Genomic DNA, 27,945 nt, shown 5'->3' with positions numbered 1-27,945 from the left:
TGTGAAAGATTTTGAGCTAGTTGATAAAAGTAAAGCAAATGAAGAACTGAAATTGCACCTTTAGAGTTACAACCTTTTTTTAGACTTACAGGAAAAATAATAAATGGAAATATATTTTGGAGGAATTAGGTCATCTGCCTTTGAAAAGGAAAAAAAAGGTATGTTGACAAAGGAACTACCATTAATATTCATAAACAACAGTCAGTCAGGAAAAGGTCTTACAGATGAAGATGCATGGACGTTTACAAAAATACAGCAGGAAAAAGTAGAAAGACTAGAGAAAGCTAAGCAGAAAACAGGAAAACACAGAGCAGGAGTGACCTGGGGAAAGGAAAACAGTGATGGAAGCAAAGTAATTGAGGTTTGGGAAAAAAACACAGAGGGGAAGAAAAAAGGACATAATCTGCCTAACTAAAATATGCCTACATTGAATCATTGTTCACCAAATACCCAAAGTTGAACTGTGCTTCATCACTTTCCACTGTATTTCTCAGTAGTAATTTTCAGCAAAATCATGTCTTTTTGTAGATAAGTAATACTGTGGCAGTTGCCAGGTTTTCTTGAGAGTTGAGAGTAAAGTACATTATCAACATTAACAGAACACAGCACCTCAGCCATTTATTAGCATCTCCATGTGTCAGAATCATGGGATCCAAGTATTGGCAAACATACGAAGTGATAGGGTGTGTTTCTGAATGTTTACATCACTGCAAGTATAGCCATGCAAGTCTTGGATTGAGCAGAATTTTCCCAAATTACGTGACACATCACTAGCAGCAGTAAAGAGCTGTATTTGTAGGAATTTGAGGGAGTTAATTTCAGTCACTTTTCATCTGCCTAAGTTCATGATGACAGACTGAAATACTGCTGTATGTCTCAGTTTGTCTGGTACACTGGAATTTCCCCCACTGCTCCAGTTTCTTTAAGTTTTCAGTGTTTGGTATCTTCATGCTGATGAAGGTTAAGTAGTCTCTTTTTTAACTTCAAAAAATACCTTAGATCCTGAATTCTACCAGTGTTCAGTACAGTAAAAATTACCACACTACTAGCCTGTCAGACTCCCATCAATCCACTCAGATAATTCAAAAAGTAAAATCTTTACTCCGGTGGGTTAATCTAATTAGCTAGTAGTTCTGGCCACACTCCTGAGTATACATGTCTTTAAGATTTCCTTAAGGAAGCAATTTCCAAAGCCAATACAAAAGTATCTGAAAAGCGTACTTTACGTTAGGTCAATTAGTGGGTTTTTTCTTTCATTTTTTTTCCTTTTTTTTCAGTTAACTTTTCTTCAAAGAAAGGTATAATAGAGGTTGACATTTGATTTGTGTACAGCTTGAATTCTGGCATCAATAAATTACTAGCTGGGATGACACTCAAAAAGCAGTAGAGATTTTGATACCAAACAGCGGAGACACTCTAGAATTCCGGACCTGAGATGGTAAACGCTGAAGCCTTTCCTTCTCCTCTCCCAAGCTATTTACTTTCACATCACCTCAATGCTGGCCCTAAGCCTGCGGCTCTTGTTGCAGGATATGTTATAATTTTGGAATAATTGATGTTTACTGTAAAGACTCCATCAGAATTGCAGTCTTCCATCGCAGTGGGCTTGAGGAACAGGAGAAAAGTGATCACTTCTTCAGAAACCTTCCCCAATGCAAACAGATCTTAGGGTTTTTGCTATGCTAGCTTCAGGTTTGAAAAGCAGCTTGCAGTCATGAAAGCATAGAAGAGAAGATCCTAGAGCAGAGTTTTGCAAAGAATGACAGGGACCTGTATTCTGTTTCTAGTACTATTTCATATAGCCAGTCCTAGTTTGATTTACCTTTTCCATCTCTAGAACTTTATCTTGCATCTCCTTCAAGGCACAATGGGATTCTGCTTCACTCAGCCTGGCTTGGACCAGCTCTTTTTCCAGCTGTAGCACAAAGTCTTCACTGTATCGTGAACTGCATTTATGCTACAAAGTTTGCAGAAACATGTTTAGTATGAAGCACAGATGGTTTGAAAGGGGTTTTATATGCCAGATTTCGAGTAATAAGTACTTAAGTAGAAATACTAGCTTAAGATCAACAGAAGTGCTTACCTTATGCAAATCTACTAACATATCCACCCAGACTGCTAACAATAAGACCCCTAATGCTATGCCTCTCAGACAACTGCACCTCCACACAGCCGAATATGTAAGACCAAACTGAGACCCCTATTAGTACTGATGAGCACTTTTTTTGTCATTGTTACCCAAACCGAAAAATTCTCAAAGGATCTGTGATTATATTATGATATGCAGAAAAAGATGTTTAGAAAAGACTAGCTAATCACTAGGTTAATAAAAGTATTCTCTCTTGATCCCTACTCACTTCAGCTCTGAGTAAACAGAAGCTTTCCATAATCTTGGATTTAAAATAAAGCCACGTATACTTCAATGCACAATCACTTTGGTTTGCCCCTTCCACTCTCGCACTTTGTCTCTCACTTGCTCACACTATATGTATTTCTTCTGAGCCTGGTGGATTTATCAGAAAAATCCAGGCACAAGTAGCAGTATAGCCCCTTCTAGACAGACAGCACAGGCCCACGCTACAAAGAAATTTGGTTCTTTCCATACAGGACTTACTCCAATACTATATTCCCAGATGGCTTTGCACACCCAAACACATTCCCTCAGTAATAAAATAGCAGTTCAGAATTTCAGGTCATGCTTTCCAAACTTAAGAGGGAAGGGAAAAAAACACCACAGTTCTGTTCAAGTAAGTTAAATCACCATTAACTTATTTCTTTACTGTTGATTAGCTGGAATTAAAAGCGAGATCTATCCATTCACTTGCTAAAGGAAACGGCATCTTTCAACAGAAACATCCAACTGAAGTTACACTAAGCATTTGTATTCAAAGGCGTTGGGTCACTTTAAAATCACTCGGGATTCACTGCAGATTGCCAGACTTGCTTGTCAGGCCATGCCATTCTAAATCAGAATTTAAATTTCTGGTTTAGAAAAAAACCTGGGAGTTAAAACCCCCAAAGCATAGTTGCCTAGTTACTGTATATGCATGGCAACCCTCAAAATAAAGTTCAAAGGGAAATCACTTAATATGTGTTTGGTGCCATTAACTACATTGTGAAGAATAAATACTATACTTGGATTCATAGTTGAAGTTTATTAATTAACAGTGCAACTTTAAAATCCATAAAGTATTCATTTTCATTAAAGATACAACTATTTCTTAATTTATGTTTTTCTTCACATGATACGTGAGCATAAGTTTCATACATGACCACATGCATACGCAGAGAACGGGCTACAACAATCTCTTATTCCCTAACTGCTTGTACAAGTTCATCACATGATACACACAGCACCTCAAATGGACTCTATTTTTCTTGTTCCAGATTCTGCTAATGATACCTGTGGAACAAGAATGAACACAGTGTGCTCTCCTCAGGTAAGAAGTCTTCTTATACTTTCCAGGAAATTGAGAGAAAACAGATGATTTGAGGAGCTAAACACATCCTGATTTTACAACAATATGTAAGTGTACTCTAAATAGTTTTGGACTACAAAAATCTAACAAGTATTTATCAAATAGTAAGTCATGAAGACTAGAAAAGTTACTTATCCAGTTTCAGGCACAAGTCATGCCTTTTTTGAATCTGTCTTTAGATTTTGCCTGCCTAAGGATTATGTTATGTTGGGAGTACTTATCTATTTATCCATAGCACACTTTAAATCAGGTCTTGATGGACTAGAAAGAAATACAGCAAAGACCGAAACAGATTTAGAAAACAATTTTCACAAGTTCAAAGTTGTGATTTGTGCTCCTTAAAGGTAACACAAGCTTATAGTCAAAACAATGTTTGAAAACTACTTTAAGACTGACTTCTTTAGCAGTAAAACTGCTTTTATACATTTGCCTTAAGCCCTAGAATTTGTCACAGAAACTACAAGGTGAATCTGGATTTCCAGGCACCAGCTAAACATTTTAACCACAGTAACACTGTTTTTCTTGGCTGTGTTAAAAAGATGTTTGTAACATAAACCACAACAAAGAATGTAGTTCTACAGCCATATACCTCTGAAAGAAACAAGTCCTTGCTGGGCTTCACACAACTGATTTATTTCCCCCAACTTTTATTAAAATCTCAGAAAGAGTAAAATCTCAGAGACTGATACAACCATTCCTAACATAATTTTGGCTGATGACAGATTATTACACATAATTACAGAATGCTTTTCCAGTACTCTATACCAAAGGGCAACTACCAGATTGTCCAGCAGCTGCCCAGCTAACTTTGTTTACACATTTAAGCACTAACTGTAATACTTTACTGAAGACAGTATTTTTATTTTCTGCTCTTCGGTTGCAAACCAGAACATAATATTAAAGAAAGTATATTGTAAAATAAAGTGAAGTATTCCACAAAGTTGCACTCACAAGCAGATATTCCCTATATCAATTATTATGCTCTTATCATTCAGCATGAGGTCCTGAAAATAAAAGATGCGTTATGGAGTTGCTGTAACAATAACCAAATACATGGCTATAAATTACCTTGCAAAATACATATGCTTCCACCTTATTGTTTAATCAATTAACATTCTGTCTTCACATAATGTACTTGAACAGCCTTCTTAAAAATAAGATGTGAAGCAATTTTAACTTGAACCGCCTCTCATTTCTCAGATTCAATTTTTAAGCATTCAGACTGATGAACAGGGTAATCATTGAAAATGAGAGTACCCTTGGGAAATACTGAGATTTCTGTTCTGGAGGTATATTTAACTACAGAAATGGTTATTCATTTTTATACATCCAGCAGAAGCTACTTTTTTCATTTAGAAACAATAGGAGAAAAAGAACAGAGAAAATACCTTCAGCACATAATTATCAGGAGTAGGTTAGAACAGGCTGATTACTCTCATCCCTAACTCCTCAAATGCCATTGCTCTGAGCATGCCACAGAATAAAACATTCTGTATTCTGCTGAAGTCAGGCACAACTTCCTCTCTGCAGTTCTTGATTTACTAGCAGTATGAGGAAGGAAACACCTTCCTCTTAATCCTTGGTTACCCACCACATCTAGAAGCCTTTGGTAGGTTTCTATATTTAAAGCTTAGACAGGCCAGAGACAGAGTAGTACCATGCTCTGCAAAACCATTCAGAGAAAAGTTCGGGTAGCTTTGAATACTATTAGCTTCACAATTATTTTTCCCAGTTATCAATATTAAAAATTGTACAGGTTGTACACTGTTTTTAAAAAGCTTACACTGACAGAGTTGCTCTCTACTAAGATGTAAAAGTTCACCTCCAAAGTAAAATTAAGTGCGGTCTCCATCTCAAACCTTACTCTTTTTCTCTTCCTTTTTCTCATCCAAATGACCCTAAATTACTCCAAAATATGTAGAATACATTTGATGACACTTAATATGTGATTTATTATATGATCATTAGTACTACTTTCAGGTCTTCTGGGAGAAGCACTATAGCAGAACTTAGCCTTCCATTGACTAAGAAACACTGGTAAGAAGAACCTCTCTTAAGCAGATTCAACACTTTGTAATAAAGTCATTCTGGTTAAACTAAAACCTCCCTAAAGATAATTCAGCACAGGAAAAATTGAAGTTGCATGTAATTTTGGCTTCTGGTGTTGGACTTCAGTCAAAAGAATACTTCTCTATCCATCTCTGTATTCAGCCGTGCAAAGTGCTGCAACAGAGAATTTCTTCAGGCACACACACATTCTGTAAGCACTTGGAACACTTACCTTTAAGCCATCCACCTGTGCGATCAAATCTCATGGAACAGATAGGATAAACCCTCGATAATATTTAGATACAAATATAATATTTAGATACAAATGCATAACCTTTTGCAAAGGATTTGGTAGCCTTCTTAGAAATATGATGGTTTAGATTATGTTTTTTCTACCAACAAAACAAAATCCCCTACTCTTAATTCTCCTGCCTCATGTTTTACAAGTAAAAGTTGGTTGTGGTTTTTGGTGGTGGTTTTTTGTTTATTTGCTTTTTAAAATCCCACAGTGTTGTTCAGAACAGGCAGTCACAAGTATCCTTAGGCGGTTCTTTTCTTACTTTCCTATTCAGAAATTCATACCTGACCTTTACAGTTTCTATAAGCTGAAACAGACAACAAGACTGGAAAGTATGTAGACTATAAAATATGTAGGACAGATGCTGTACTTTTAAAAAAACACAGATAAACTATGCAGCCACTTTTAAGTTCACTGTGAGATCACTTTTGCTAATCATAAACAAAACTGAAATAACTGGACACACACTCCCCCTTAAAGCAAATATTTGTAAGACAATACTGAAGAGTAGTATTGCCAAGATCAAAGCCACTGGCACTAGGAGTGGCAAAAGGATTGATCAGTCTACTCTAAAGTGAAATGCCTAAATTCAAAAGAAATGGATGGATCTCCACCAGGTGGGGCCCTAAGCGCACGCGGCTGTTGACATTTGTTGCTTCTATTTCCATGCCTGAAACAAAACCCCGTTCAGTTGCAAACCCTACCAATGCAGCAGAACATAGGGAACTACTAATTGAAACCATCTTAACACTTTCACCACGTTGTCTAAATTAATTCAGATGGTCCTCAAAAGCACAGCACTAGTCTTTACACTTCAAAAATCAGTCAGCTACTGGGCACAAATCCCTCTACAACCACATGGATTTACAGACTCAGTTCCACGCATAGTCAGACTATTTCCTGTGCTCACGTTCACATTTAAATGGAGGAAAACAAGGCTGCAAGCATGCAGGGTAGGAAGGGTGGCTCTTAAATTAACTGCCCATTCCCCCATTTTACTTACTCTCCACTCCTGCAGTACCTGTCCAATCTTCAGCCCTCACAGCTCCAATCCAGCCAATTTTGCAATCCACAGTTACCCATAGTTTTGCTCAGGACCAGTTTCCATGCCTAGCCAAGCCGTCAGGCTTCCCCATCATTGCTATTTAATAAGGTCCTCCTCATAATTAAAAGCATTAGCTTTAGAAGTTGTTTTACCCATCAATTATCTAAAACATAAATATAGCATTTGAGTCCCTTTTAATAACTTCCAACCGAGTGCAGGTAAGTAACATGGACGCCTCCATAAACACATTCCAAAAGCATGTGTACTATTGTAATCTGACAGTAAACAGCTGGCTACTCAAGTCTATAAACATTTCTTATTTTATTTCACTTGAAAGATTACAACATACCTAAAATTTTGGAAAGCATTGCTAGAATATCCCCATCTTCCTAATCATAATTTCTTCATTCTTTTCCCCTAAAGAAATCGCTCAAGTTACATAAAAGCAGCATTACACATTACAGAGTAACAGTTCTTTAGTAACTCCTTGCAACTACTCTAAGAGATGTACCTTTTTTACACTGAAATGCTTTACACAGACATAAATGCAACATCATAGAAATAGTTTGTTAAGTTATTATTTGTTTTCAGTCTAACAGTAAATCTCATCTCCACCTTCCAAGATGAGATAAAAGTATTTCCAGAGCTTTGGTGGAAGATGTGTAAAACAAACTGCTATATTGCCTGTAAGAGATCTGGTAAGCAGCTCCAGTGTGCTGTAGTTCTAGAAAGTTGTATTTCATACACCTGAAGCGCCGAGGGCTTCAGTCAAGTACTTGCACACCACTTACTTAAAACAACACGAGCATATTCACATCAACACTGCTGGCGCATAGCTTGCTCAGCAAGTGAAGACTGCTGGAACTGCGTCCCTCCCTCTCCCAACAGAACATACTGAGCACTTCACAAGTTGCTTAGAGAAAGTAACTTCAGCCTCACAGTAACAGTCTGAGGTATTGGACATTATATGACCTAAAACAAAGTACACACAAACACAGTACTGCAAACAGCTCCTAAAAGTTATTTCCCTGCTCTCTCTGTACATAAACCCACATCTTTTAATAAAGTCCTGTAGTTCCAAACTCTAGGAAAATACCCTTGTGTTTTTGCAAGCAGCAAATTTAAGCATGATAGGAAAAAAATATAGGTACACAGAAGAAACGTTAACATGGAAGAGACTGACTTAAATGAGAAGCTAGGTAAAGGTATTACAAATCAGTTCTCAAATCCGAGTATTCAGACTGACACAATTTGCAATGGCTAGATTCTTAGCATTAGGAGCTACCAAAAGGTTTTGTGTTTTTTTGTTAGTATTTCTTCAGTAGTGGTGGGGTTTGGGGTTGGACTTGTTGTTGTTGTTGTTGGGTTTGACTTGCTGTGTTTTGTCACATTTCTTTTTTAAAACAAATAACTTACGTCTATCCAGAGTTATCTATCAGTAAAAACAGATCAAAATATCAGTCTAATTTGTGTAATTTTAAAAATGCAAATCACAATGAACATTTACAAGGACAGCACAGAGACCATGTCATGATGAGGAAAAATAAACACAGGTGAGTGAAAAAGATGAGATGATGTGCTGCCAGGCTCCTTACCCATTGCTGCTGCTGTTGGAGCTCCCTGATGGTATTCTCAGCTTGCTCCAGTTTAGTATTGGCCTCATCACTCTGCTGTTTGATGGTGGCCAGCTCCCGTTTTATGAGGTAGTTTTCCTCAGCCTCCTGGGCCCTTGTCACTTGTCCCTTTGGACATAATTTTTTTTTAAGCAATTGAGGACAACTCCAAGACAGACTGCCTTTGTGATGCTTAGCCGCTTATTTCATCAGATTGGTTTTGCAAGCAGCAAAGACTACAAGTGGTAGAAATTTTAGGACAAGGTAGTACTAAACAGCTGGTTTAGTACTTTTATTACGAAGTTCAGCATCCATTTAGCAAGCACAATTGCGTACTTGCATTGAATAAAATTCCTTTCATGCAATATTACTCGGTTGTACATGCACAGATTTAAGTTTGCAATATTCAATTTTAGTGTTAATACATTGTCATAGAATCCATTTGTCATAGGAATTTGTACCAAAAATTACATTAGGTTAGGAAAAATGTAACGTGCAAGGATTTGGCTTATATATTTTTAGTAAACAAAATTAAACAAGTTTCTAGCAAGAGATTAGCTCTATATTTATTCCAAATCAGCAAAGCAGGGATAGAGTACAGCATGCAAATATGCATGCATTAAAGCAGTCGGGGTATTTTTGACAGGACGAAGAAAGTCATACAGTAAAAGACTAAAAGACTATACCTGTATCAATCTATCTGCCAAGGAAGCACTTTCCTACAAAGGAAAAATTCAGATAGGAATAAGGAAAAGAAAAACCAAAAAACAAAGGAGTGATAATAGTGACAAAAAGGCCAAGAGCTGAAAGAAAGAAAATGCCCAAATTCTACCCATTTGTCTCTACAAACTGCTTTTGCAAAATTAACAACTCTTCATATAAAGGCAACTCAGCCTGAAAGTCCCAGGAAGCAGCCCATCTTTATACTAGGAGGTCTCAGAAAGCCAGATTCCCCTGACACTTAAAAACCACCTAGAGGAGACTGGGTATTTTTATCGGAATGGCTTGCTTCCCTAATTAACAAAAGTTACGGATACGTTATCAGATATGATCTAGTAGATAGATGCAAGACATGGCCTATGGTCCATCCACCACATGAAAGGAAGGCATAATTTGAGCACAAAGGAAACTCTACTAAGCACTGAGGTATTCATGCAGAACTAAAGCTTCCAAAAAGATGAAGCGGGAAAGTTAAATGCTGCAAACTGACAGACACAAGGAGAAAATTTCAGCTATGACAGCTAATATTTTGCTTAACTGAACTCTTGCAGTAACTCCAGTGAGTTCATAGATTCTCTTTCCTTGTCAAAGTTTTGCAAGAAAGAAAATTTCATTTATGCACACTGACAAGCACTACTTTCTGCCACCCCCCACCAGTTGCACATTTAATTAACTTCTACTCCACCACCCTTGAAAGCACTCGCTTTTTGCAGATTCTACAACAGAGAACATATCTTCTCACAGACCATCTTTGTCCTTGGAACTTCTATTAAAATCAAGGTTCAAACTAGTTGATAAGAGCTATTACTTAGAAGTTAAGATTGTGTCATTAAGGAAATCACAACTAAATCATCTAGGTTTCCTTATCATCATAAGGAAAAAATATTTTAAAATAAAAATAAGTTTCCAATAGGAGAACTGAAGGTGTTTGTTCACACTTTATGATCTGTTTTTCAGATCCTGTGATGATAATAATATTCAGAAATTCTTATTAATAGATAATACTTTCTCATTTGGAAATGTTTTAATTGCAGTCAGAATGAGATACTCTGAAAGTTTAAGTAAAGCATTTGCAAACTCAGTAGCATCTGGCAGTTCATCATGGACTTCCTAATGAAAAAAAAATAAATCTGAACTCAAACTTTGCAAGTGAAGTATAAAATATCGATATTTACTATTATAAATTCGCCAAGAGCACTGAAGTGATTCATTATAGCTTCCAACTTCTTAAAAGAGTCTGCGCTTTCAGTTAATTTTATCAGTTCTTCAATATTAGAAACAAATATGTTTATAAAATTGTACTTTTGGTCACAACTTTCACAATACGTCCTCATTATGTGCATTTTTCCAAACTGATTTCAGAAATCAATTCATTAGACTTCGACACAGATTGACTGTTTTTTCCAAGAAACTGTAACGGATTTAACATCTGAAGTGTGACATCTTTCAGTTATGTCACTCTATCTTGAACCTTTACCATTTTCTTCCCTGTGAAACATAAACAGCTGTTTGCAACTCGCAAGAGCATCCAGTTCCATTTGTTGAAAGACAGTTTCTATTCATGGTTAAGATGGACAAAACGCAGTCTCATTCCAGAGCAGAGGAGCTCCGATGGGATCTGTCACAGGAAGTATCATACCAGAACATAGGAGAGGCCATGGGAGAACAATGCCTGCATTTCAGCAGTGTATCGACAATACTTATCATGCATACTTTTAAAGATATATCTAGTTACAAAGAAGCCTAACAAAACTCTATTCCAGACTAAATCTGTGAGAAATAAGTCTTAAAAGATATTCCCCTCAGATGTACCCAAAATTGCTACAAAAACTGAAAGCTATGTAAAACAAATTAACAGCAGCAACTTCCTGGACTGAATATGCACGCTACAGCAACACCTCTGTCCTGCTGCACCGGCCAGCAATGAAGTAACCTGCTTTTATGTCCATTTCTCTTTGGCCATTGGTAGGTCTGTCATTTTGCTCCTATGTAAGAGCACCCAGCAACTTTAGATTTTCAAAACTGAGGATTCTTTCACAATAACCTCTTTTCCACCCAAGCAGTCCACTATTTCATGTAGTCTTCTGGATTTTGAACAGATGCTTCTAGCTCAGAAAGAAAACAGTACAAAGGTTTGGTATGTCAAAATGTTTGATTTCATATTCACTAAGAGCCAAATATAACCTCCTTCAACATTTACAAGCACTGACCCTAACTGCTTTGTTATTGCCATGCTATTTGGCTAAGCACTGTTAGTAAACATCATGGATTAGAAGAAAAAACAGTAAACTATAATCATGAGAGTCCCACTTCATATAATAACATTTCCATCAATTCAGGTATAGATTAACACAGATTAAATTTAATTGCCAACATACTTACTTTTTCTAACGTTTCAATGCGCTGTTTGAGGAGTCTGTTTTCAGTTCGTAACCTCTGGAAGGTAAACAGTTCAGAATTGTACTTCTCAAGTTATAAATTGGAAGTCTAATAAAAGCCAAGCAACTAACAACATTTCGATCTCATCACATCTATGAAAATTAATACAAATAGAAAAAATAGTACAGCATACAAAAGGATGATAAAAAGGTCACTAACTCAGAAGATGAGTTTAAACAGTTTGAGGCAGCACAGATGAGAAGTCTTGTGTTGTACGAGAGCATCTGTGTGACATTAGGTGAAAGCAGCGAGTGTGCAGGTGAACCACAGGGACTCGACAGCCTCTTCAGAAACAGGGCCGGACACAGACTGCACGGTCATGGACACAGGTGCACCCCTGCACTAGCACAGGCTCTTGAGGTAGCTACAAGGTTTCCTTCTTTTTCCTCCCAATAATTCATGTGAAATTATACATTAAAATTTACTTAATCTGTAAGGTTATACTGAGAATTATTTACCTCAGATCCGCCAGAAGTGAGAAAGAATTATACTGAACAGCATATTTTACCAGAGCATTTCCTGCAAAGTTTAGCAGTCAGCATTCAGATAGAAGAGATCTGTATCCCTAAGAACAGAGCCATGGGTGTCAGTTCAGTAATGCTTTATTCTGCCACGCTGAGAGGAAAACTCAGTGTGCTTGTTTTGCATCTCCCTAAGCTAGCTGAACTTCTTAGCAGAAGACAGCAAGTCAGAAATGGCTTATATAAGGTCCCCAAGTAGGATCTAGAAACAGACTGCTTTGGGTTGTTGGGGATGGTTGGGTTGGGGTTTTTGTTGTTGCAGTTTTTTTTTTCCAGATGAAACACCATACTGTGAAAAAAAATGTGAAAAAGGAAAAAAAACCCCAAAAATAGCAAAAGTATATTTATGTCACAAAAGCATTTAAAAAGATGCAGTGGTTAAGTATACAGAAGAAGTAGGTCAGTCAGTAAAAGGGAAATGTAAACTGCACCTGAAAGGTGTTTTTCACATTATGTATCAATTGCTGAAGCTCCAAAAGAGACTGGAGGCAGAAGACCCTTGATCTTGGGTCAAGATCTCAAAATCAGTGATAAACTGCTCAAGTGCATTCTGATAAGCTCTATCTTAACATCTGTCTTACACCTATATCTAAACTCGCATATTCAGAACCTCTGATGAGGCCATTTGTTATCAGGCTTTACACAGCAGAAAATACTGAAAAGCCAGTACAGCAGGTCTCCATTAAAGAGTTTTCTTTAGGTGTCCAGCAGAAGTCTCAATAATTTAACTATAAGTGTCCTTTATGAACAGACATCCCAAATACAAATGCTGGAAGAAAAGAACTTTGGGACCTCAGTTACATGTCCTGCTACATATACAGATCAAATGTGTAACCCCACATCTAGGAATTAAACTGATCCATAAATTAGTTGATGCTCTCTTACTTTAATTTCAACTTGTTCTTCCATTTCTTTTGTCTTTATTGTAGTGTATTCCTTTTCTAACCTAAAAATTAGAAGTAGTAAATTATTATTAGAAAAACCGCAGATAAATTACTTGTTGGTGTAATACCTAACAAAGAACAGTAGAACAGAGATACAGATTGATATTTCCTCTGTATAAGTGGCCATTTGAAATGCACTCCTGTAAATATTTAGACTGGACATTAAATTTAAACACAAAGACTTCTGCAGATATGAACGGACTCTGAACCAGCCCTATGACACGCTGGTGCTTGCTCGTATCCATTTACAGCGGCAACGATTTGGAGCTATTTTTTAATAACCACTCAATGTAGTTACACAATAATCAATTGAACAGATTCAGCCAAAAGAAAACAGAGCTTGGAAAGCCTGAAAGACAGAAAGATGCAAAAAGATTCGAGACAAATATCTTAAAATTACAAAACTATTTTGGCCCCTCTCCAGCAAACCACAAAATGGTCCCAATTGAAAAAGGCGGCAACAAGAAAAAACAAGCTGAGATAAACAATGCCTCTGCAGAAGGCAACCACAGAAGTCTAGTCTCGGAATGGCAGGACTTTAAACTACATACACTTATACTGGCTCCCAGAGAAAAAGTCTGGAAAGCTTTGTTACTGCTTCTGCTTTAGAGAAGACTGCTCGCTCTACAGCACCGATGATAGGCCACTGACAGAAGGACTGGCAAATTCAACTTGAACGCGCAATCTGCAGTGCAAGAACAGTGAATGTACCAGCCATTACAACCAACTGGAGAATTGCCAAACTTAACCCTGGAAAAGCACAATATGTTTCTTGGCTTATCAAAACAGTTTACCAAAGGCAGAAAAGAGAATACATGCCACTAACCTTAAAAGTCATTATGCTCTGGATTTCAAAGCCCAAATCAAAGTTAAGTAACAATTATCAATAGTACAACAAGGTTTAACTTTCATTTTTAAACAGCACTAATCTGGACCATACATGCACTCTGTAGCACTGCGAATACTTTTCCAGTTCTTGAGAACTAAACTCTTAAGAATTCAGGCCAGATCATAAAATTTAATCTCCTTTCCCTCCTTCACCCTCAAAAAAACCAAACCCACCCCCCCCAAGCCATTCTCTGCTTTTTCTATTCAGATCCTGTTTACAGAAGCACTGTAATTCCCCATAACTTGCACCTTCTTCAAAAGCTTTTTAGGCTATGCTTACAAATGAGATATAGCTTTATTACATTTAAGAAAAATAGCAAATAGGCTTTAGAAGAATTTTCTTGCAGACAGTACTTCAGTTTTAACTGTTTATAGTATAAAACACCAAAAAAAATTAAAAATGGAAAATTCAAAATAAAATACTGAATAACTAGTTTTAAAGATAAACAAACAGTAACTCTTAGCAATAATATAATCTATTTTCTCAAAATGTTATACCTACTTTTTCATCTTTTTTGCATTGTATTTGACTTGGTATGATGCCTGGATTAATTTGTCTGGACCACTGTCGAACTGATGTGGAATGACCTTTTGAAAGTGCTAAAAGCAATCAGAGCACAAGATTACATATAGTTAATAGCTGCAAGAAAATACACACACATGCAATATTACACATTTCAGACATCTCTTACAATTATTAGATAACCTTAATTTACCTGTAACATTCCTTCCATGTCAAGTTGCAGTAATTCTGCTTGGTTCATCTGAAGCACTGCTACACCTACTCGAAATACTATCTCTAAACCCTGAAAACACAAGAAACATCCAACAATTATTCATGGAATTGTCAACAACGCAGAATGATTCTACTGTTTACAAATACTGGAAATCTCACCCAGTTTCTCAAACAAAAAGGCTACTGAAAAAATCTCTTAACAAAGGGTTCTAGGTTTCTTATTTGGTCCCAAGGACAGGTAGTCCAGCTACTTGTCCTGATGCTCCCTTAGAGAGCCTAGTGCTGATGTAAAAACTGCAGTGGCAGGTATTCTCTACATTGGCTTTATCAAACACTTTAAATGTATCTAGTACAAAACCCCCCAGGTACTTCTCAAAAAAGCCATTTTAATTTCAGCCATGGTACAACGCGGTTAAACCATTTAAACAGATGCAAGGGACTGCCTCACTCATATACACTATCTTGGACATTCTTGAGTGTCAACTGAAAGGATCCACCTTTGACTTACTATTTTCTAAAACATGACTGCAGAGAAAGAACATAAATGGACCATAAGCTTTGGGTTGTTACCAGTTACAACCACGCAAAGCTCTAATCCTAAAAACCATTTAGGTGTCTCTGTGAGTGACACCGAGTAATTCCATACATTTCTTTGGCTACTGTTCATCATCTGGACAATAAAAGATGCCAACACCTCCTCTTCTTGGCCTGCATATCCCCATGGAGCTGTAATTTTGGCCTGAAAGCACCATTACTTTCCACCCCAAACTTACTACTATACTGAGCAGCTGATGTCCCTGGGGTAGCAATGCTGCTGCACTGCAGCCAGAACTGACAGGTTTGGTAACTCTTCAATAGGCTTAGAGTACAAAGTCACACAGAGCATCTACATTCAAAGATTTAGTTGCTCTTCCTTGAGAAACCATGTACATAGACATCTTCCCATACAAAATCATCTGATAGGTGTAAGGAATAAGAAGCAAGACTATTTGAGATTTGCCCATCACGGTGGGATTTATACTGCTACCTAGATAACTGCTTTTAACAGTGTCCTGGTTTTGGCTGGAATAGAGTTAATTTTCTTCCTGGTAGCTGGTATAGTGCTGTGTTATGGATTTAGTATCAGAAGAACGTTGATAACATAGGGATGTTTTGGTTGTTGCTAAGCAATATTTATACCAAGTCAAGGACTCTTCAGGGAGGAGGCTGGGAGTGCACAATAAACTGGGAGGGGGTACAGCCCAGACAGCTGACCCAGACTGGCCAAAGGGATATCCCACACCATATGATGTCATGCTCAGTATATTAACTAGGGAAAATTTCGCTAGGGGCCACTGCTTGGGAACCGGCTGGGTATTGTTTGACAGGTGGTGTGCAGTTGCATTGTACAACACTTGTTTCACATGTTATTTTATTATTACCATTGTTGCTATTATTATTTTCCTTTTCTGCCCTGTTAAACTGTCTTTATGTTAACCCATGAGGTTTACCTTTTTTTCTCTGATTCTCTCCTCCACCCCACTGCAGCAGGGAGTGAACAAGCAGCTGTGTTGTGTTTAGCCGCCTGCCAGGTTAAACCACAACAGCTACTCTCCATAGAACATATGAGTATTGAGTAGTTACCTCAGACATAAAGATATCAAATACTCTTGTTGCAACTGGTAGTGGAAAAGTTGTAAGGAATATAGTTAAAAACCACGACGACGCATACATAGAAGTGTGGAAACTTTGAGACTGAAAGTGCACGTAAAGCTCTGGAAGATGCTCCTGGAAAAGAAAAGGAAGAAAAAAAATACATTAAGCTTCTGCTGGTAGTTGCACTGTGTCCATGTTTTGGACTAATTTTGAATAAAAGAAGAAAATAATTTATATTTAGTACAGACAGCAACTTCGTAACACAGGACTGGGAAAGTACTATCAAGAACCGTGAAACACAAGTCCCAGTATCAAATGCCCTACAGCACTTCCACCCTGCAAAGCACAGATTACAGAAACTGCCTGATCCTAGTAGGAAGTCACAAGCTTGTAAATTCCCAGGTCACTTCTAGAGTGGGCTACAAAAGAGCTGGAGAGATCTAGGGCAGGGGTGTCAGACTCATTTTCACCGGCGGCCACATCAGCCTTGCAGTTGCTTTCAAAGGGCCGAAGGTCATTTTAGGACTGTATAAATGTAGGAGGAGTTACATTTATAAATATTTATAAGTTTATAAGTGTTTGACACCCCTGACCTAGGGTATGGCCAGAGACCTACATTTTATTTGCTATGTAACATCCCACCCCTGATCATCATGTTAGGAACTGGATCACAAAACGCAAACCTATTTGTCTCTGTCAGCCTGACCAAGAAGAAAGTGTTCCATGTCCCAAATCTGGACACAATTTTAATTCTACGTATGAGGGTATTCCCCATTTCTATCTTTTAAAATAGCTACAAATTGACCACTAATACATCGACTTTCAGAATCTTCAATCCAAATGGAACTAGACATTCATACGTTTAAACTGTATCAGTTTAAACATAGCCACAAGCATTTATTTCTGAAGTTCTGAAGCCAGCTACTGTCAACAGAACAGCCTGTTAGCCCACAGATGTGCCTGCTCTTGAACTGTCATTCCCAGCTTCCTTATTAATGCTTAATGAACAGAAAGTTCAATAGATTTTGTACATACCTGTATCATGCATTCAAACTGGTACATACAAAGGCCCAGTTCAGCCATACTTGGTTTAAAGAGTTCTCGTAGTCTGTAATCTTGCATTAATTTAACAAACACACAGAATGCCTCTTCTTCTGGCATCTTTATTAAAAATAAAAAAGCACAATAAAAACTCTGGACAAATGTAAGGATATACCAGAGTAAATGCCGGAAAAGGTTTAGGGTGTGTGTGTGTGTGTGTGTGTGTGTGTGTGTGCGCGCAGTGGGATTTTGGGGGGGGGGGGGGGCGGTCATCTTTGGTTGTTGGTTTGTTTGTTTAGGGATTTATAACCAATTACTGTAATGAACTTTTGTATATATCAAATTCTATCAAGTGATTTCTAAACTAAAATGGAGGTCTGTAAATTTCTTATATTATACCCTATTCTGTCATCAAACAAAGGCAGTAATACAAAGGCAGCTTTAAGATTATCAAATCAACTATAAAGTTCCATTTGAACTCTGAGGAGATTCAGTGTAACAGAGAAGTTTGTTAATAGTTGAAACAACAGTCACCAAAATAGCTTGCAAGTCTGCAATCCTACCTTAGCTCTGAGAAATAAATGTATTCTCCCACTCACAGATAGTATCTTGGCAAATAGAACCACAAAGACTAAGTCTCATTTGATTGGCAGAGTAAACAGCTGCCCTTGACAATGTCATTGTAACAAAATGACGAAGGAAAACTATTATAAAAATTTGCAATAAACCACCATGATACATTATGCATTCTAGCAGGGATTTTAAAGGTTCACATATTTTTAATATCATGTTTACCTGCATGAGCAGCAATCCAACTATAAAAGCACTTCCTTGACAGTATCCAACCTCACGATCCACCAAAGAATAAGCCTGGGAAATGAAGTTTCAAGACTCTCAACAAATAAATCTAATCATCAATAAAAAGTAATCATACCTCATGATGTTATTTTGCTAATAACTTACTCTTCCTTTCCCAAATCCAGCAAAGATTTTATTCTGAAGTTTTAGTCAGATATTCTAGTTGTCACCTGCTGCTACAAAGGGATGTGAGCTCTGCTCTCTGATAGCCAACAAAGCTAAACCTAAGGCATACCTAAAAAAATACATGCAGTCTCCAACTACAGGAATTTACCAAAAGATAACAGCAACAGCTGGCAGACAGACTGCACAAGGTTACTACTTTGACAGGAGACAGACCAGATGAAGAAACAACAGTCCTCCTCAGAAAAATTATGTGCTGCAGTTTTTATCTACAGGTGGAAGAAATGTGGTGATCTCCATGCATGTTGTATCTTAATTTTCCAGTTCTGGAAGTTATTACGATCTGAAAACCTGCCAACTTTTCAGTTGAAAATGTTGTATGGAAAAGTTTGTCTTTCAAAATTTAAGCTCTAGCACAGCAAAGACAAAATAACGCAGATTTAATTTTTTGGTGGCATTCTCATTATGTGCATGGGCACTGCAACTGCTGCACGTGGACTTGTACCTGCCATCTGCTGCTGCCACCTGCAGGTTTAAAAACACTTGAAAATAGAATGCTAGTTCTGATTTACAGTGTTCTTGTCTTCGTCTGCATTGTTTGCTTTACTTCAGGGCACACTTTATTCCATTATGCTGTCAGCAGTTAGCATGTGACTTTGTTCTAATGCAAACTTAGTTTTTTAAATCTCTTACAAAATAAACCCATGAACTATAGGAATACTATATTTGAAAGCTATCTTTGAAACTGCATTGTAATTTGTCAAACCATTCCAGTGATGAGTAAGTTTAAAAAACTTAAACCACATGAAACTGATGCAAGTTCACTATATGCAAGGCAAATTCTCTTCCAAACTTCTGTGCACATTCTTGCTAATGTATTTTCAGGGGCTGAAATACTGACTTACCTTCATTACGTTAAACAAGACCTCCTGTCCAAGGCTGTCTTTTTCTCTAAAAAAATCATGTTCAGGGTATGTTCTGGCAATGTCCCTTCTTATTAATTTCTCACAAGGAGATGTCATTTTCAAAAGCTCTGAATACTGATCCTTAATTGGCATGCTTTGAGCGCTGCACAGAAGTTGCCAAACAATTGCTCTGAAATGATGAGGTATCCCTTTTCGAACCAGCTCCTAAAGCACAAAAAAAGACATAAATGCATTTATATTTCCCAAAAATATAAACAGCCTAAAGAACAAGACACTTCAACAAATTAAGTTCCTCACAACTTCAGAAAATGTTTGCATCATGTCACAAACCAATCGTACAGTTTATAATGTGTAAACCTCAGTTTTAGTGTCGTAGATTGTCAGCTAATGTAAGTAAGGAGAATCTGAATCATTTTCAGTGGCTAAATTAGCTAATGAAAGCGGTCCCCTATTCATAGTAAGCTACTTGAAAATCTAAATATTCAAATAATTTTAAACAAGAACTCCCATTAGCCAGAATTTAATACAGTTATTTTTATATTTCACAAAAGATTACAAATATAACTAAGGGTGTTACTTTCAGTTGTGATGGATGTATAAGAAATCACCACTTAAAAATTATTTACTAAACTTACTTTATCTTCCCTAAAAAAATAATTATATATATATATATATATATATATAAAAAAAATAAATCAGTTGGGTATTACACAATTCAAACCTTCCCAGATCAACAGATCTAAGAACCTGATACTTGTCTTTCCAGAAAGCACAAGCAGAAAGTAGTCTTGTTGATCTGAAAACTGAGAAAGAAGTATGATTCAGGAAGTTCAGGCTGTCTGAGTGATACTTTGTGCAACAAGACTCAGTCTGATCTAGAAGATAATATGTTCAAGATGAGAAGGTTCCTTTAATTTTATTTATTTATTTATTTATTACCTCAAGAACTGGTATCAAGTATTCTGTCTCCTAAAGGGTAGTTTCTTTCACTAGCTTTTATTCTGAAGCCAGGGTCATCTGCTATTCTGCAAAGCTTCCACTTCTTGTTTGTTCCAAATATTTCTCTAACTTCTCCAAACATTAATTAATGCAACAGTGATAACTTTTAAAGAGACTCTCACTTTCAAGTTCTGTTCCTGTTCAGCTTGAACTCTACTGCAGGAGTTTTTCAGCACTGACCTCAATTTTCTGATATCTCAAGATCTCCAGCCTTCTTCAGAACCACCCTAGTAATGCCACTCCAACCATTTGTCTCATCCACCACACAACTACAACACCCTGTGTTACTTCCTAAAAGACTTCCAAGACAACAACCCTAACACATCAGCTTTCCACAGCTCTTTCTAGCTATTCATTCATCAACCACGCACTATCAGAGTGTAGCTCTGTCATCTAAAACCTCAAGGGCTACTAATAATGAAGCATTAGCAAGTGGTTTCTGGCTTTAAGTGACCATGCACCTGCTCGAAGAGGTAACAGGGTTAATCCCTGCAACATTCCTAAAGGAACAGCAGGAAAACCCAGCTAGTAAGCAGCACTAAAAAGATGCTGTTCTACACCATATTAAGCACACAGAGAAGCGGGACTTAAATCATCCTTCAGAACCCCCCCATAAACAGGAGGTGAGTTCTGAAGTGGATCAAAAGACATAAGGATAGAACACATCACCTACGCAAGAAGGTATATGCACCTATGTCTAAAACTTAACACACTTACCAGGTATCCAGTAACTTAAGACCAGCTTTTACAGCCAAGACAAAAAGATACCTATGCTGCTAAAGCCGTACCTACTGGTACAATCAGGAAATAGGTATGGATGCTCTGGTATTCCATCGGAAATGCAGAATGACACTGTTTAGGCTGACTTTTGACAAACAAAACAAAAACAAAAAAATATTGACAATTATTTAACCAGCAAACGAAAGCTCACTAGCAATATAACTAAATCTGTATTGAAAGTTAGTTAAAAACTCCACAAGTTATACTTGGCAGCTGTGGAAACAAGTGATGCTCATGACACTTCAAAACGTTCAAATGAATTATATCCAACCAGATCTACTTTTCCATTCTCTTGCAGGTTCACGGCCTTCATTTCGTGGCCTTTTGGGAACACCTTTCCAGAACCCATTTTCCCTAGACAAGCAGGAAATCTTGAATTCATTTTCTTCCCTTGTTTCCTCTCTCAAGTCATGTTCTCTCTTCACAACTGCTGCACATAAAAGACACTTTAGCCCATTGTTCTGCCTTCCCACAACCTATTCATACACACACATTTCAAACTGCTCAAAAGACCTTGAAATTTGTATTCTGCACATAAAACTACAGAGTAGAGCCAATAAAGAACCAAAGCAGAACAAACTTGCCTACAAAAGAAAAATCCCACGCTGCTGTACTTGCTGCCTCTGAAACATGGTTATGTTCAAATGCCCCAGATGCTTTTAGTTGGAATTTAAAGTGTAATTGAATTCCACTTCTGTACATGCCCACAACTAACCCAGACCGGATGATGCACAGTGGTCAGTGTTTGTCCGATCCACCCAGAATTTAGAAACCATGTGTTCTTCTGCTTAAGGTCATCCCTGGGATCAACACACTTGGCACGCAGAAAAAACTACACTCAGAGCTGCACGCAGCAGAATTATCAGCTCTCCTCATAAGAATGCTTTAGAAAGACAGTTGTTCAGTGGGAAAATAATCATAGCACCCAGCTATCAGATGTCCTTATGTTCTTTTGGTAATTTCAATTTGGAAACATGAAACAAATTTTCCCTATACATCTCTTGTTAGAGGTAGACGGAAACCTTTAGTATTCAAGGCACATTAAATGTATCTAATTTTCAGTAAAAGACATTTGCTGGGCAAAATGTTACCAAAGTCTGGTAACAGTTACACACAGAAAGCAGGAAGTCTTAGGGACCCAATAGATTCAACTGGAAGCTTCTATTATACATTTCTGCAAAAATCAAGACCAAAAGGAAGATAAAACAGTATCACTTATACAAATATATCACTTATTACAAATATATCCTATAAAATAGTGTCCAACCTTAACTTGCTTTTCTTTCTTTTTCCGTACATCTTCCCATTCATTCACAATTCTCCCCCATAGGATCCATGAGTCTTCTTCAAGGTGGCTGAGATTGCTAGAAGCTGATGAACTTGATACTAGAGAAGACCCACTATTTCTTCTTGACCCATTTACTGATCGCAAGGATTTACTATCTGTTTCCAAGAGTCTGCAAAGAAAGCACACAGAACCCAAATTCAAGTTCCTCTAATCACAGGACTACACTACTAATTGTTTGGTTAGAAGTCAATTCTTCCAACATCTTTACAAAGAATGCACCCAAAGGTTCAGCAGAACAGTTTTTCCAGCATCCATTTGTATTAAATTTGAAAAGAAGAACTGGTCAATGTTGCTGTTTCTTCTTGATATCTCAGATTCTGCAGACAGAAGAACAACTCACGCTGCCGCATTTTAAGAAAGAGGTTAAAATGTCACATTGTGCATCAACAACACTGAGATCTTAATAAAACCATTCTGTGGTCTCATGAATTAATACATCAAAACACCACATTAGAGACAGTACAGAAGCATTGCAAGTCCAACCCTCTTTTACACATTCATCAATAGGAAATTCATAGCCTTACAGGTAAGACACACAAGTTTTGTTGTGAGGCTTTAAGTACCAGCAAAAAGGCTTTGACTTTACTAGCAACAGTGCATCAGACTGACAAAGAGAACATAAGTAAAATATCCTCAGTGATAGTGTCAAATGTCAAACCACTGCAAAAGACAGTAATTTTAAAGAAAATACTAAAAATAGCCTCCTAAAAGTCTACGTGATTACACTACAAAAAAAAAAAAAAAAAAAAAAGAAAAAAAAAGACAGTGTAAATACAGTCAGAATAATTAAAATCTGGAGCAATTTCAAAACAACTGACATTTGCTAACAACTGTTCACAAATCAGCATGGTGTTTTACAAATGCATGGGAAAAATCTCAGACCTAAAGAATGAGGACCGGGCAACACAAGTGGTTAGCACAGCTAATGAATGTGTAATTAGAGACAGAGTGCAGACATGAGAGCTTCTGCAGTGACGAGGCAGTGAGGGATACATGGGGACATGTCAAGTGCTGGACAAGTTGCTAAAGAGACTCCCGTCAGCTGGTTTCTATGGCCACTGGCTTCACAAGGAGCTGGGGATTCTGGGCAAAAAGCTGTTTTGCTTGCCCACAACTAATAGAGCCCCATAAGCAGGTGGAAATCTTTTAGACCACATGTTTGTTAAGAGCAAGAATTCAGACTAACTTGGAAAAGTGTTTTGCCATATCAATAGTTCAATTTGTGCTTTAACTACCAAGAATTCCGATGTCTGATTGAATAATTGCTCAATGCACTTGCACAAAAGCTACCCGCCTCCCCCCCGCTTTTCAGCAAGGTCAGGTTAGATTTTAGATTTTTAATAAATTACAACCTGAGCTATATTGTACCTGAAACTGTACAGGAATCTCAGCGTAAGTACAAGTTTTAAGTGCTCTGCTACGACAGAGACATTTATACCAGTTTTCCGTGTTCCCAGCTGTCAGCTGCTGGTGTTTACAGAAGTTAGGGAAAAATTAATTCATGAAGTACAGTCTCTGCAGTGGTATTTCGGATTGAAAAGTGTTAAATAGTAACGCCTTCAAAAAAAAAACCAACAAACAAGCTTTTTCAAGACCAATGTTAATTTAGTCCATATTAATGGAACGCAGAAAATCTTGTCTTGAGGGGGAAAAAATTCCATTGTTAATGTTTAGAAACCTGGCCTATACTGATCCGTAACAAAAATTTACAGTTTGGAACTCCTCCTTTCAATTCGACACAGTGCTTAACGATCAAACTCAAAGTAATCGCAGAGGAAAAACAAGCACAGAACAGACATTATAAACCCAAGGTTCTAACTGGTCTCTTCCAGTTTCACAGCTCTCTATAAAAGTTATGCTAATTTCTGTAATTTGGCCTTACCTGGATAAACTCATTGTCCTTAAACTTGAAACTGAGAAGTTCTTCTTTTAGTAAGTAAAGAGTTCTGTGGTGTTTAGTCACTCTTTTCTTTCACCTAAAACTTTATAAATGATTTACTAATGCCAAACAGCTCCACCAGGACTCTGGACTGAGCTATCTCATTATTCTGAGGGGACTTTCAGTATATTTGGATCACAGAATAGGCTGCTACAATCTGAGTTATTTCCGCTTCTAGCTGTTTAACTAATTAATATTCTTCTTATTGACAGAAAAGCCAGCAATGAAAACTAAACCTTTAAAAATACCCATCACCAGCAATTCTTTTAGCAAGAAGGAACAAGAATAGTCCCCTGTGTTCAGAATTCCTTGTCAACAAAGTGCCGCTGTGCCAAAATGCAGATTCAAAGTGTTCTGAAGCCACAGTGTACCCAGCATACAAGCATCACACTTCTGTATTAAAGTGTGATATCTCATGAGAAAAGGTACACTTGATAGGATAGCCTCTAGTTTGAATTCACACACAAGCCTACTGTGGGATTGAATAACAGCTCTGGCTAAAATGAAATCAAACCAGACAAGATTTGCTAAGCTTATTTACTAAATGAAGAAAGCTGACTTGAAAAAGAAAGCCTAGCAAGCCCAAGCTCACATTCTTCTTTCAAAACGCAAGCCAGTTTAACTGCAGGGCTTCATGAGATGAAGACATTACACTCCAACATGGGTAAGTGATCCAAAGAACAGGTATCACTGCTTTTCACCTGAAAGTGAGCCACTGGGTCATGAACAGAGCAGAATGCCTCAGATTAAATGCAAATTAGCTGTCTTAAAAGCACTCCATTTAAGTATTTCTTTTTCTTCTTTCGATAAATTTCCATTTGCACAGCAAAAATTACATCTAGCTCATCTTTGAAGGAGGGACAACCTCATAAACCACAAGAAGGAGAGGATGAGGTGGATCTAGAAGCTGCCTTTCATTCTTGGTCAAGAATTAGACAGATACAAACTCCTTGTCAGTTGTATTGCTATTGGGCTGCAGAATAGGAACATGAGAAAAGACATGCCAGGTGACACAGCGGCCTCTGCCCCTCCTCCTCCCAGCCACTCTTTTCCTCTACTGGAAGTTACTATCCTCTGCACTGAAACAGCAGAGTTCAAAAAAAAAAAGAGAAAGAAAACACCCCAACCCCACAACCCCCACCGCAGGGAGTACCTCGGCTGCCTCAGTGCAAAGTCCAGCACACTGGCAGAAGCTGGAACAGAAGCCAGTCTGAGCTGAACTATCAAACTGTGCACTCCCCTGCAGCAGCAGGCACAGCAGCCTCCAGTGGGTATCAAAGCCCTGCAGTTACCCGCTAAGTCTAAAACCTATTTCAAGTTCTCTTTTGCAGTCAATCAGAAATGTACTTGTCAAATATAACCAAATTTTGCAAGAGGCCAGATGGCTTCAAAGTCCTGCCTCAAAGGAGCAAATAAGGACGGGTTCTGGAAATTCATCATTAAGAAATCATGCAGTCCATGTTTCTTAGTGAGATTGCCACTTTGCAATCACTGTGCGTGGCAAGAGCAACCGATCCAACTGGAAGCCACATCCTGAACTGTAGGTGGTACAGATAAACATACACTCATAGAAACGCTGCCAAGAAAAACAGTTGCTTACTATACCAAAAAATAAAAGCCAGATGAACAGAAAGGACTGATTAGAAATTTACTTTTCATTAAATTAAGACACTATGCATCTGCCACCATAAGTGTAACAGCAGGAAGATGGCTGAGCACTGTTTTATCTCCAAGCGTACAGTGGAAAGCAAGAACTTCATAAAAATGAAAAAAACCAAACCAAAACAAAACAGAATTCAGAATCTAAGATATTGAAAAGCTAATAGCAATTGTAGTTTTGATCTCAGAAGGTGAGGAGTGTATACAAAAATCTCATCCCTGAGATACTCTGTTTTAAATTGGATATGAAAATCATTTTCTCCGGTATAATTTCTTAGGATTAGAGGCAGCTGTAAACACACCTGTAAACCAGGAGAGAAAAATACCTTTTAGAGTTCCACAAAACCAGAACCTGTAAAAACATAGCACAAGAACACAAGTTCTTAAACCCTGGGGCCTTGAAATTGAAATGAACAGCCTCTATGCTGAACTGCAACAAATCCATTTTAGTCTCATACTGTACTTTGAAGACCAAAAAGTTTTCCATTCACCTGTTCTGTTCCTCAAGTTTAGCGAGTAATTCTAAGTCATCTGGACTCAGCTGTGTTGGTGAGGATGGTGACAACGCGGGTGTAGACAGAGTGGTAGAGGAGGATGTAGTGTGTAGTGAGGCAGATGGACTTGCCACCTGACTGGCCATTTGACTGACGGTGTGCGACACGGTGTTCTTCACCCATGAGAGAGTAGAGCTCAGCTTGCCTGCAACCTTGTCTGTCGCCACCTGTGATTACAAAAAAGAAGAGGATGCAAGAGTTGCCTTTTTTAATACCTTTTTTCAGTAAACCTGCCGTACTGAACGAAGCAAAAAATACACAATATGCATGAAGTGACATTGAGTTTATTTATTATTATTGAGATTATTTATTTTACCCAAAGCTGTCAGAAGCAACACAAACATCGACTCCAATACAATATTACAGAAGTAGTAACATGCAAGTACGTGGCTCATCCACAAAGCAAGACTTGGAGGTCATATACTCACAGAGCTCATTTCTGCAGTACAGAAAGACCACAGGATCCAGGATCGGCTCAGACTTACCATTACAAAAATAATTAGAAACAAAAGCTTATTTTAAAACATCTTGATATGCTAATAATGGCACAGAAACTGTAGAAAAATAGATATAGAAACAGTCAACTGCTCTACTGATGGACACTGGAGCAGTACAAGTACTTCAGTGTAACTACTCGAGACCACTCACTGCTCACCTTCCTTAGTCCCTACAGCAGCAGGACAGAGGAGCAGGGACACCACATTTCTCATCCGCACCAAAGCAAAAGATCCTTTGGTATCTGCCAGTGTGCACAAAATGGTCACAAAGAATTTGCATCCATGGATCTGCAACAGCTCCCGAATGTCTTGCACCAAGGCCTCATGCAGCCAGCTCTTCTGCTTCCTCACTTTCTCTTCAGGTCACCCTTACACCAAGTGTCCATGACCCCTAATGCCACCACCTGTGCCTGGACAAGCCTGGGGGCTGAGAGGGGTCCTAGAGAAAAGGTGAGAGCTGCTCCCAGAGCAGAAGGGAGCTCTGAGCAGACAGTCGGGGAAACCGCAGGCCCAGGAACGAGGAGGTTGTTAACTGGGGCTGATCATAATCTGCTGCTGCTTCTTGACCAGTGTCATGGGGTAATGCAGCCCAACAGGTTCCTTCATCACTGGAGAACAAACAGCAGCCCCTGGAGATATTTTCCAATGAAGCCTCACTAGAGCTCCCTTCAGCAACTGAAAATGTAAGAGGCTTTGACTTACAGTGACTCAGAGTTCAATTCTTCCCCAGCCCAACTTAGAGACAATCTAGATGCACCTTAAAGGAAGAGTTCACTGCCTTGCAAAACGTTAAAACTCCTCAAAACCAAGCCTTAAAAGGAACTTCCTTGAAGTTCTGCTGCTGGTAACTATTT

General features: G+C 38.0%; 1 protein-coding gene across 9 annotated transcripts in view; it reads right to left on the bottom strand.

The window, feature by feature from the left end:
* EVI5 (ecotropic viral integration site 5) overlaps positions 1-27,945 on the bottom strand; it is a 105,851-nt gene that overhangs the window by 40,541 nt on the left and 37,365 nt on the right. For 5 of the 9 annotated variants that reach the window (XR_010474097.1, XM_065071130.1, XM_005498734.4 and 2 more), the window contains 13 exons: positions 26,532-26,761; positions 22,362-22,551; positions 19,295-19,519; positions 18,204-18,278; positions 17,403-17,528; positions 16,356-16,499; positions 14,713-14,802; positions 14,499-14,596; positions 13,050-13,110; positions 11,587-11,640; positions 9,171-9,203; positions 8,467-8,613; positions 1,823-1,957 (listed from right to left, as the gene is read on the bottom strand). Coding sequence is in view for 8 of the 9 variants with exons in the window: in XM_065071130.1 (XP_064927202.1) it covers positions 1,823-1,957; positions 8,467-8,613; positions 9,171-9,203; positions 11,587-11,640; positions 13,050-13,110; positions 14,499-14,596; positions 14,713-14,802; positions 16,356-16,499; positions 17,403-17,528; positions 18,204-18,278; positions 19,295-19,519; positions 22,362-22,551; positions 26,532-26,761 (1,608 nt within the window). In the remaining variant the exon portion in view is untranslated. Of the gene's footprint in view, positions 1-1,822; positions 1,958-8,466; positions 8,614-9,170; positions 9,204-11,586; positions 11,641-13,049; positions 13,111-14,498; positions 14,597-14,712; positions 14,803-16,355; positions 16,500-17,402; positions 17,529-18,203; positions 18,279-19,294; positions 19,520-22,361; positions 22,552-24,324; positions 24,470-26,531; positions 26,762-27,249; positions 27,334-27,945 lie in introns of those variants that run through there. The other 4 variants (XM_065071133.1, XM_021292581.2, XM_065071131.1 and 1 more) reach the window with 4 other exon arrangements.

Source organism: Columba livia, chromosome 8 (assembly GCF_036013475.1).
Source record: "Columba livia isolate bColLiv1 breed racing homer chromosome 8, bColLiv1.pat.W.v2, whole genome shotgun sequence".
NCBI lineage: Eukaryota > Metazoa > Chordata > Aves > Columbiformes > Columbidae > Columba > Columba livia.
This window is presented reverse-complemented; position numbering and strand designations above follow the sequence as displayed.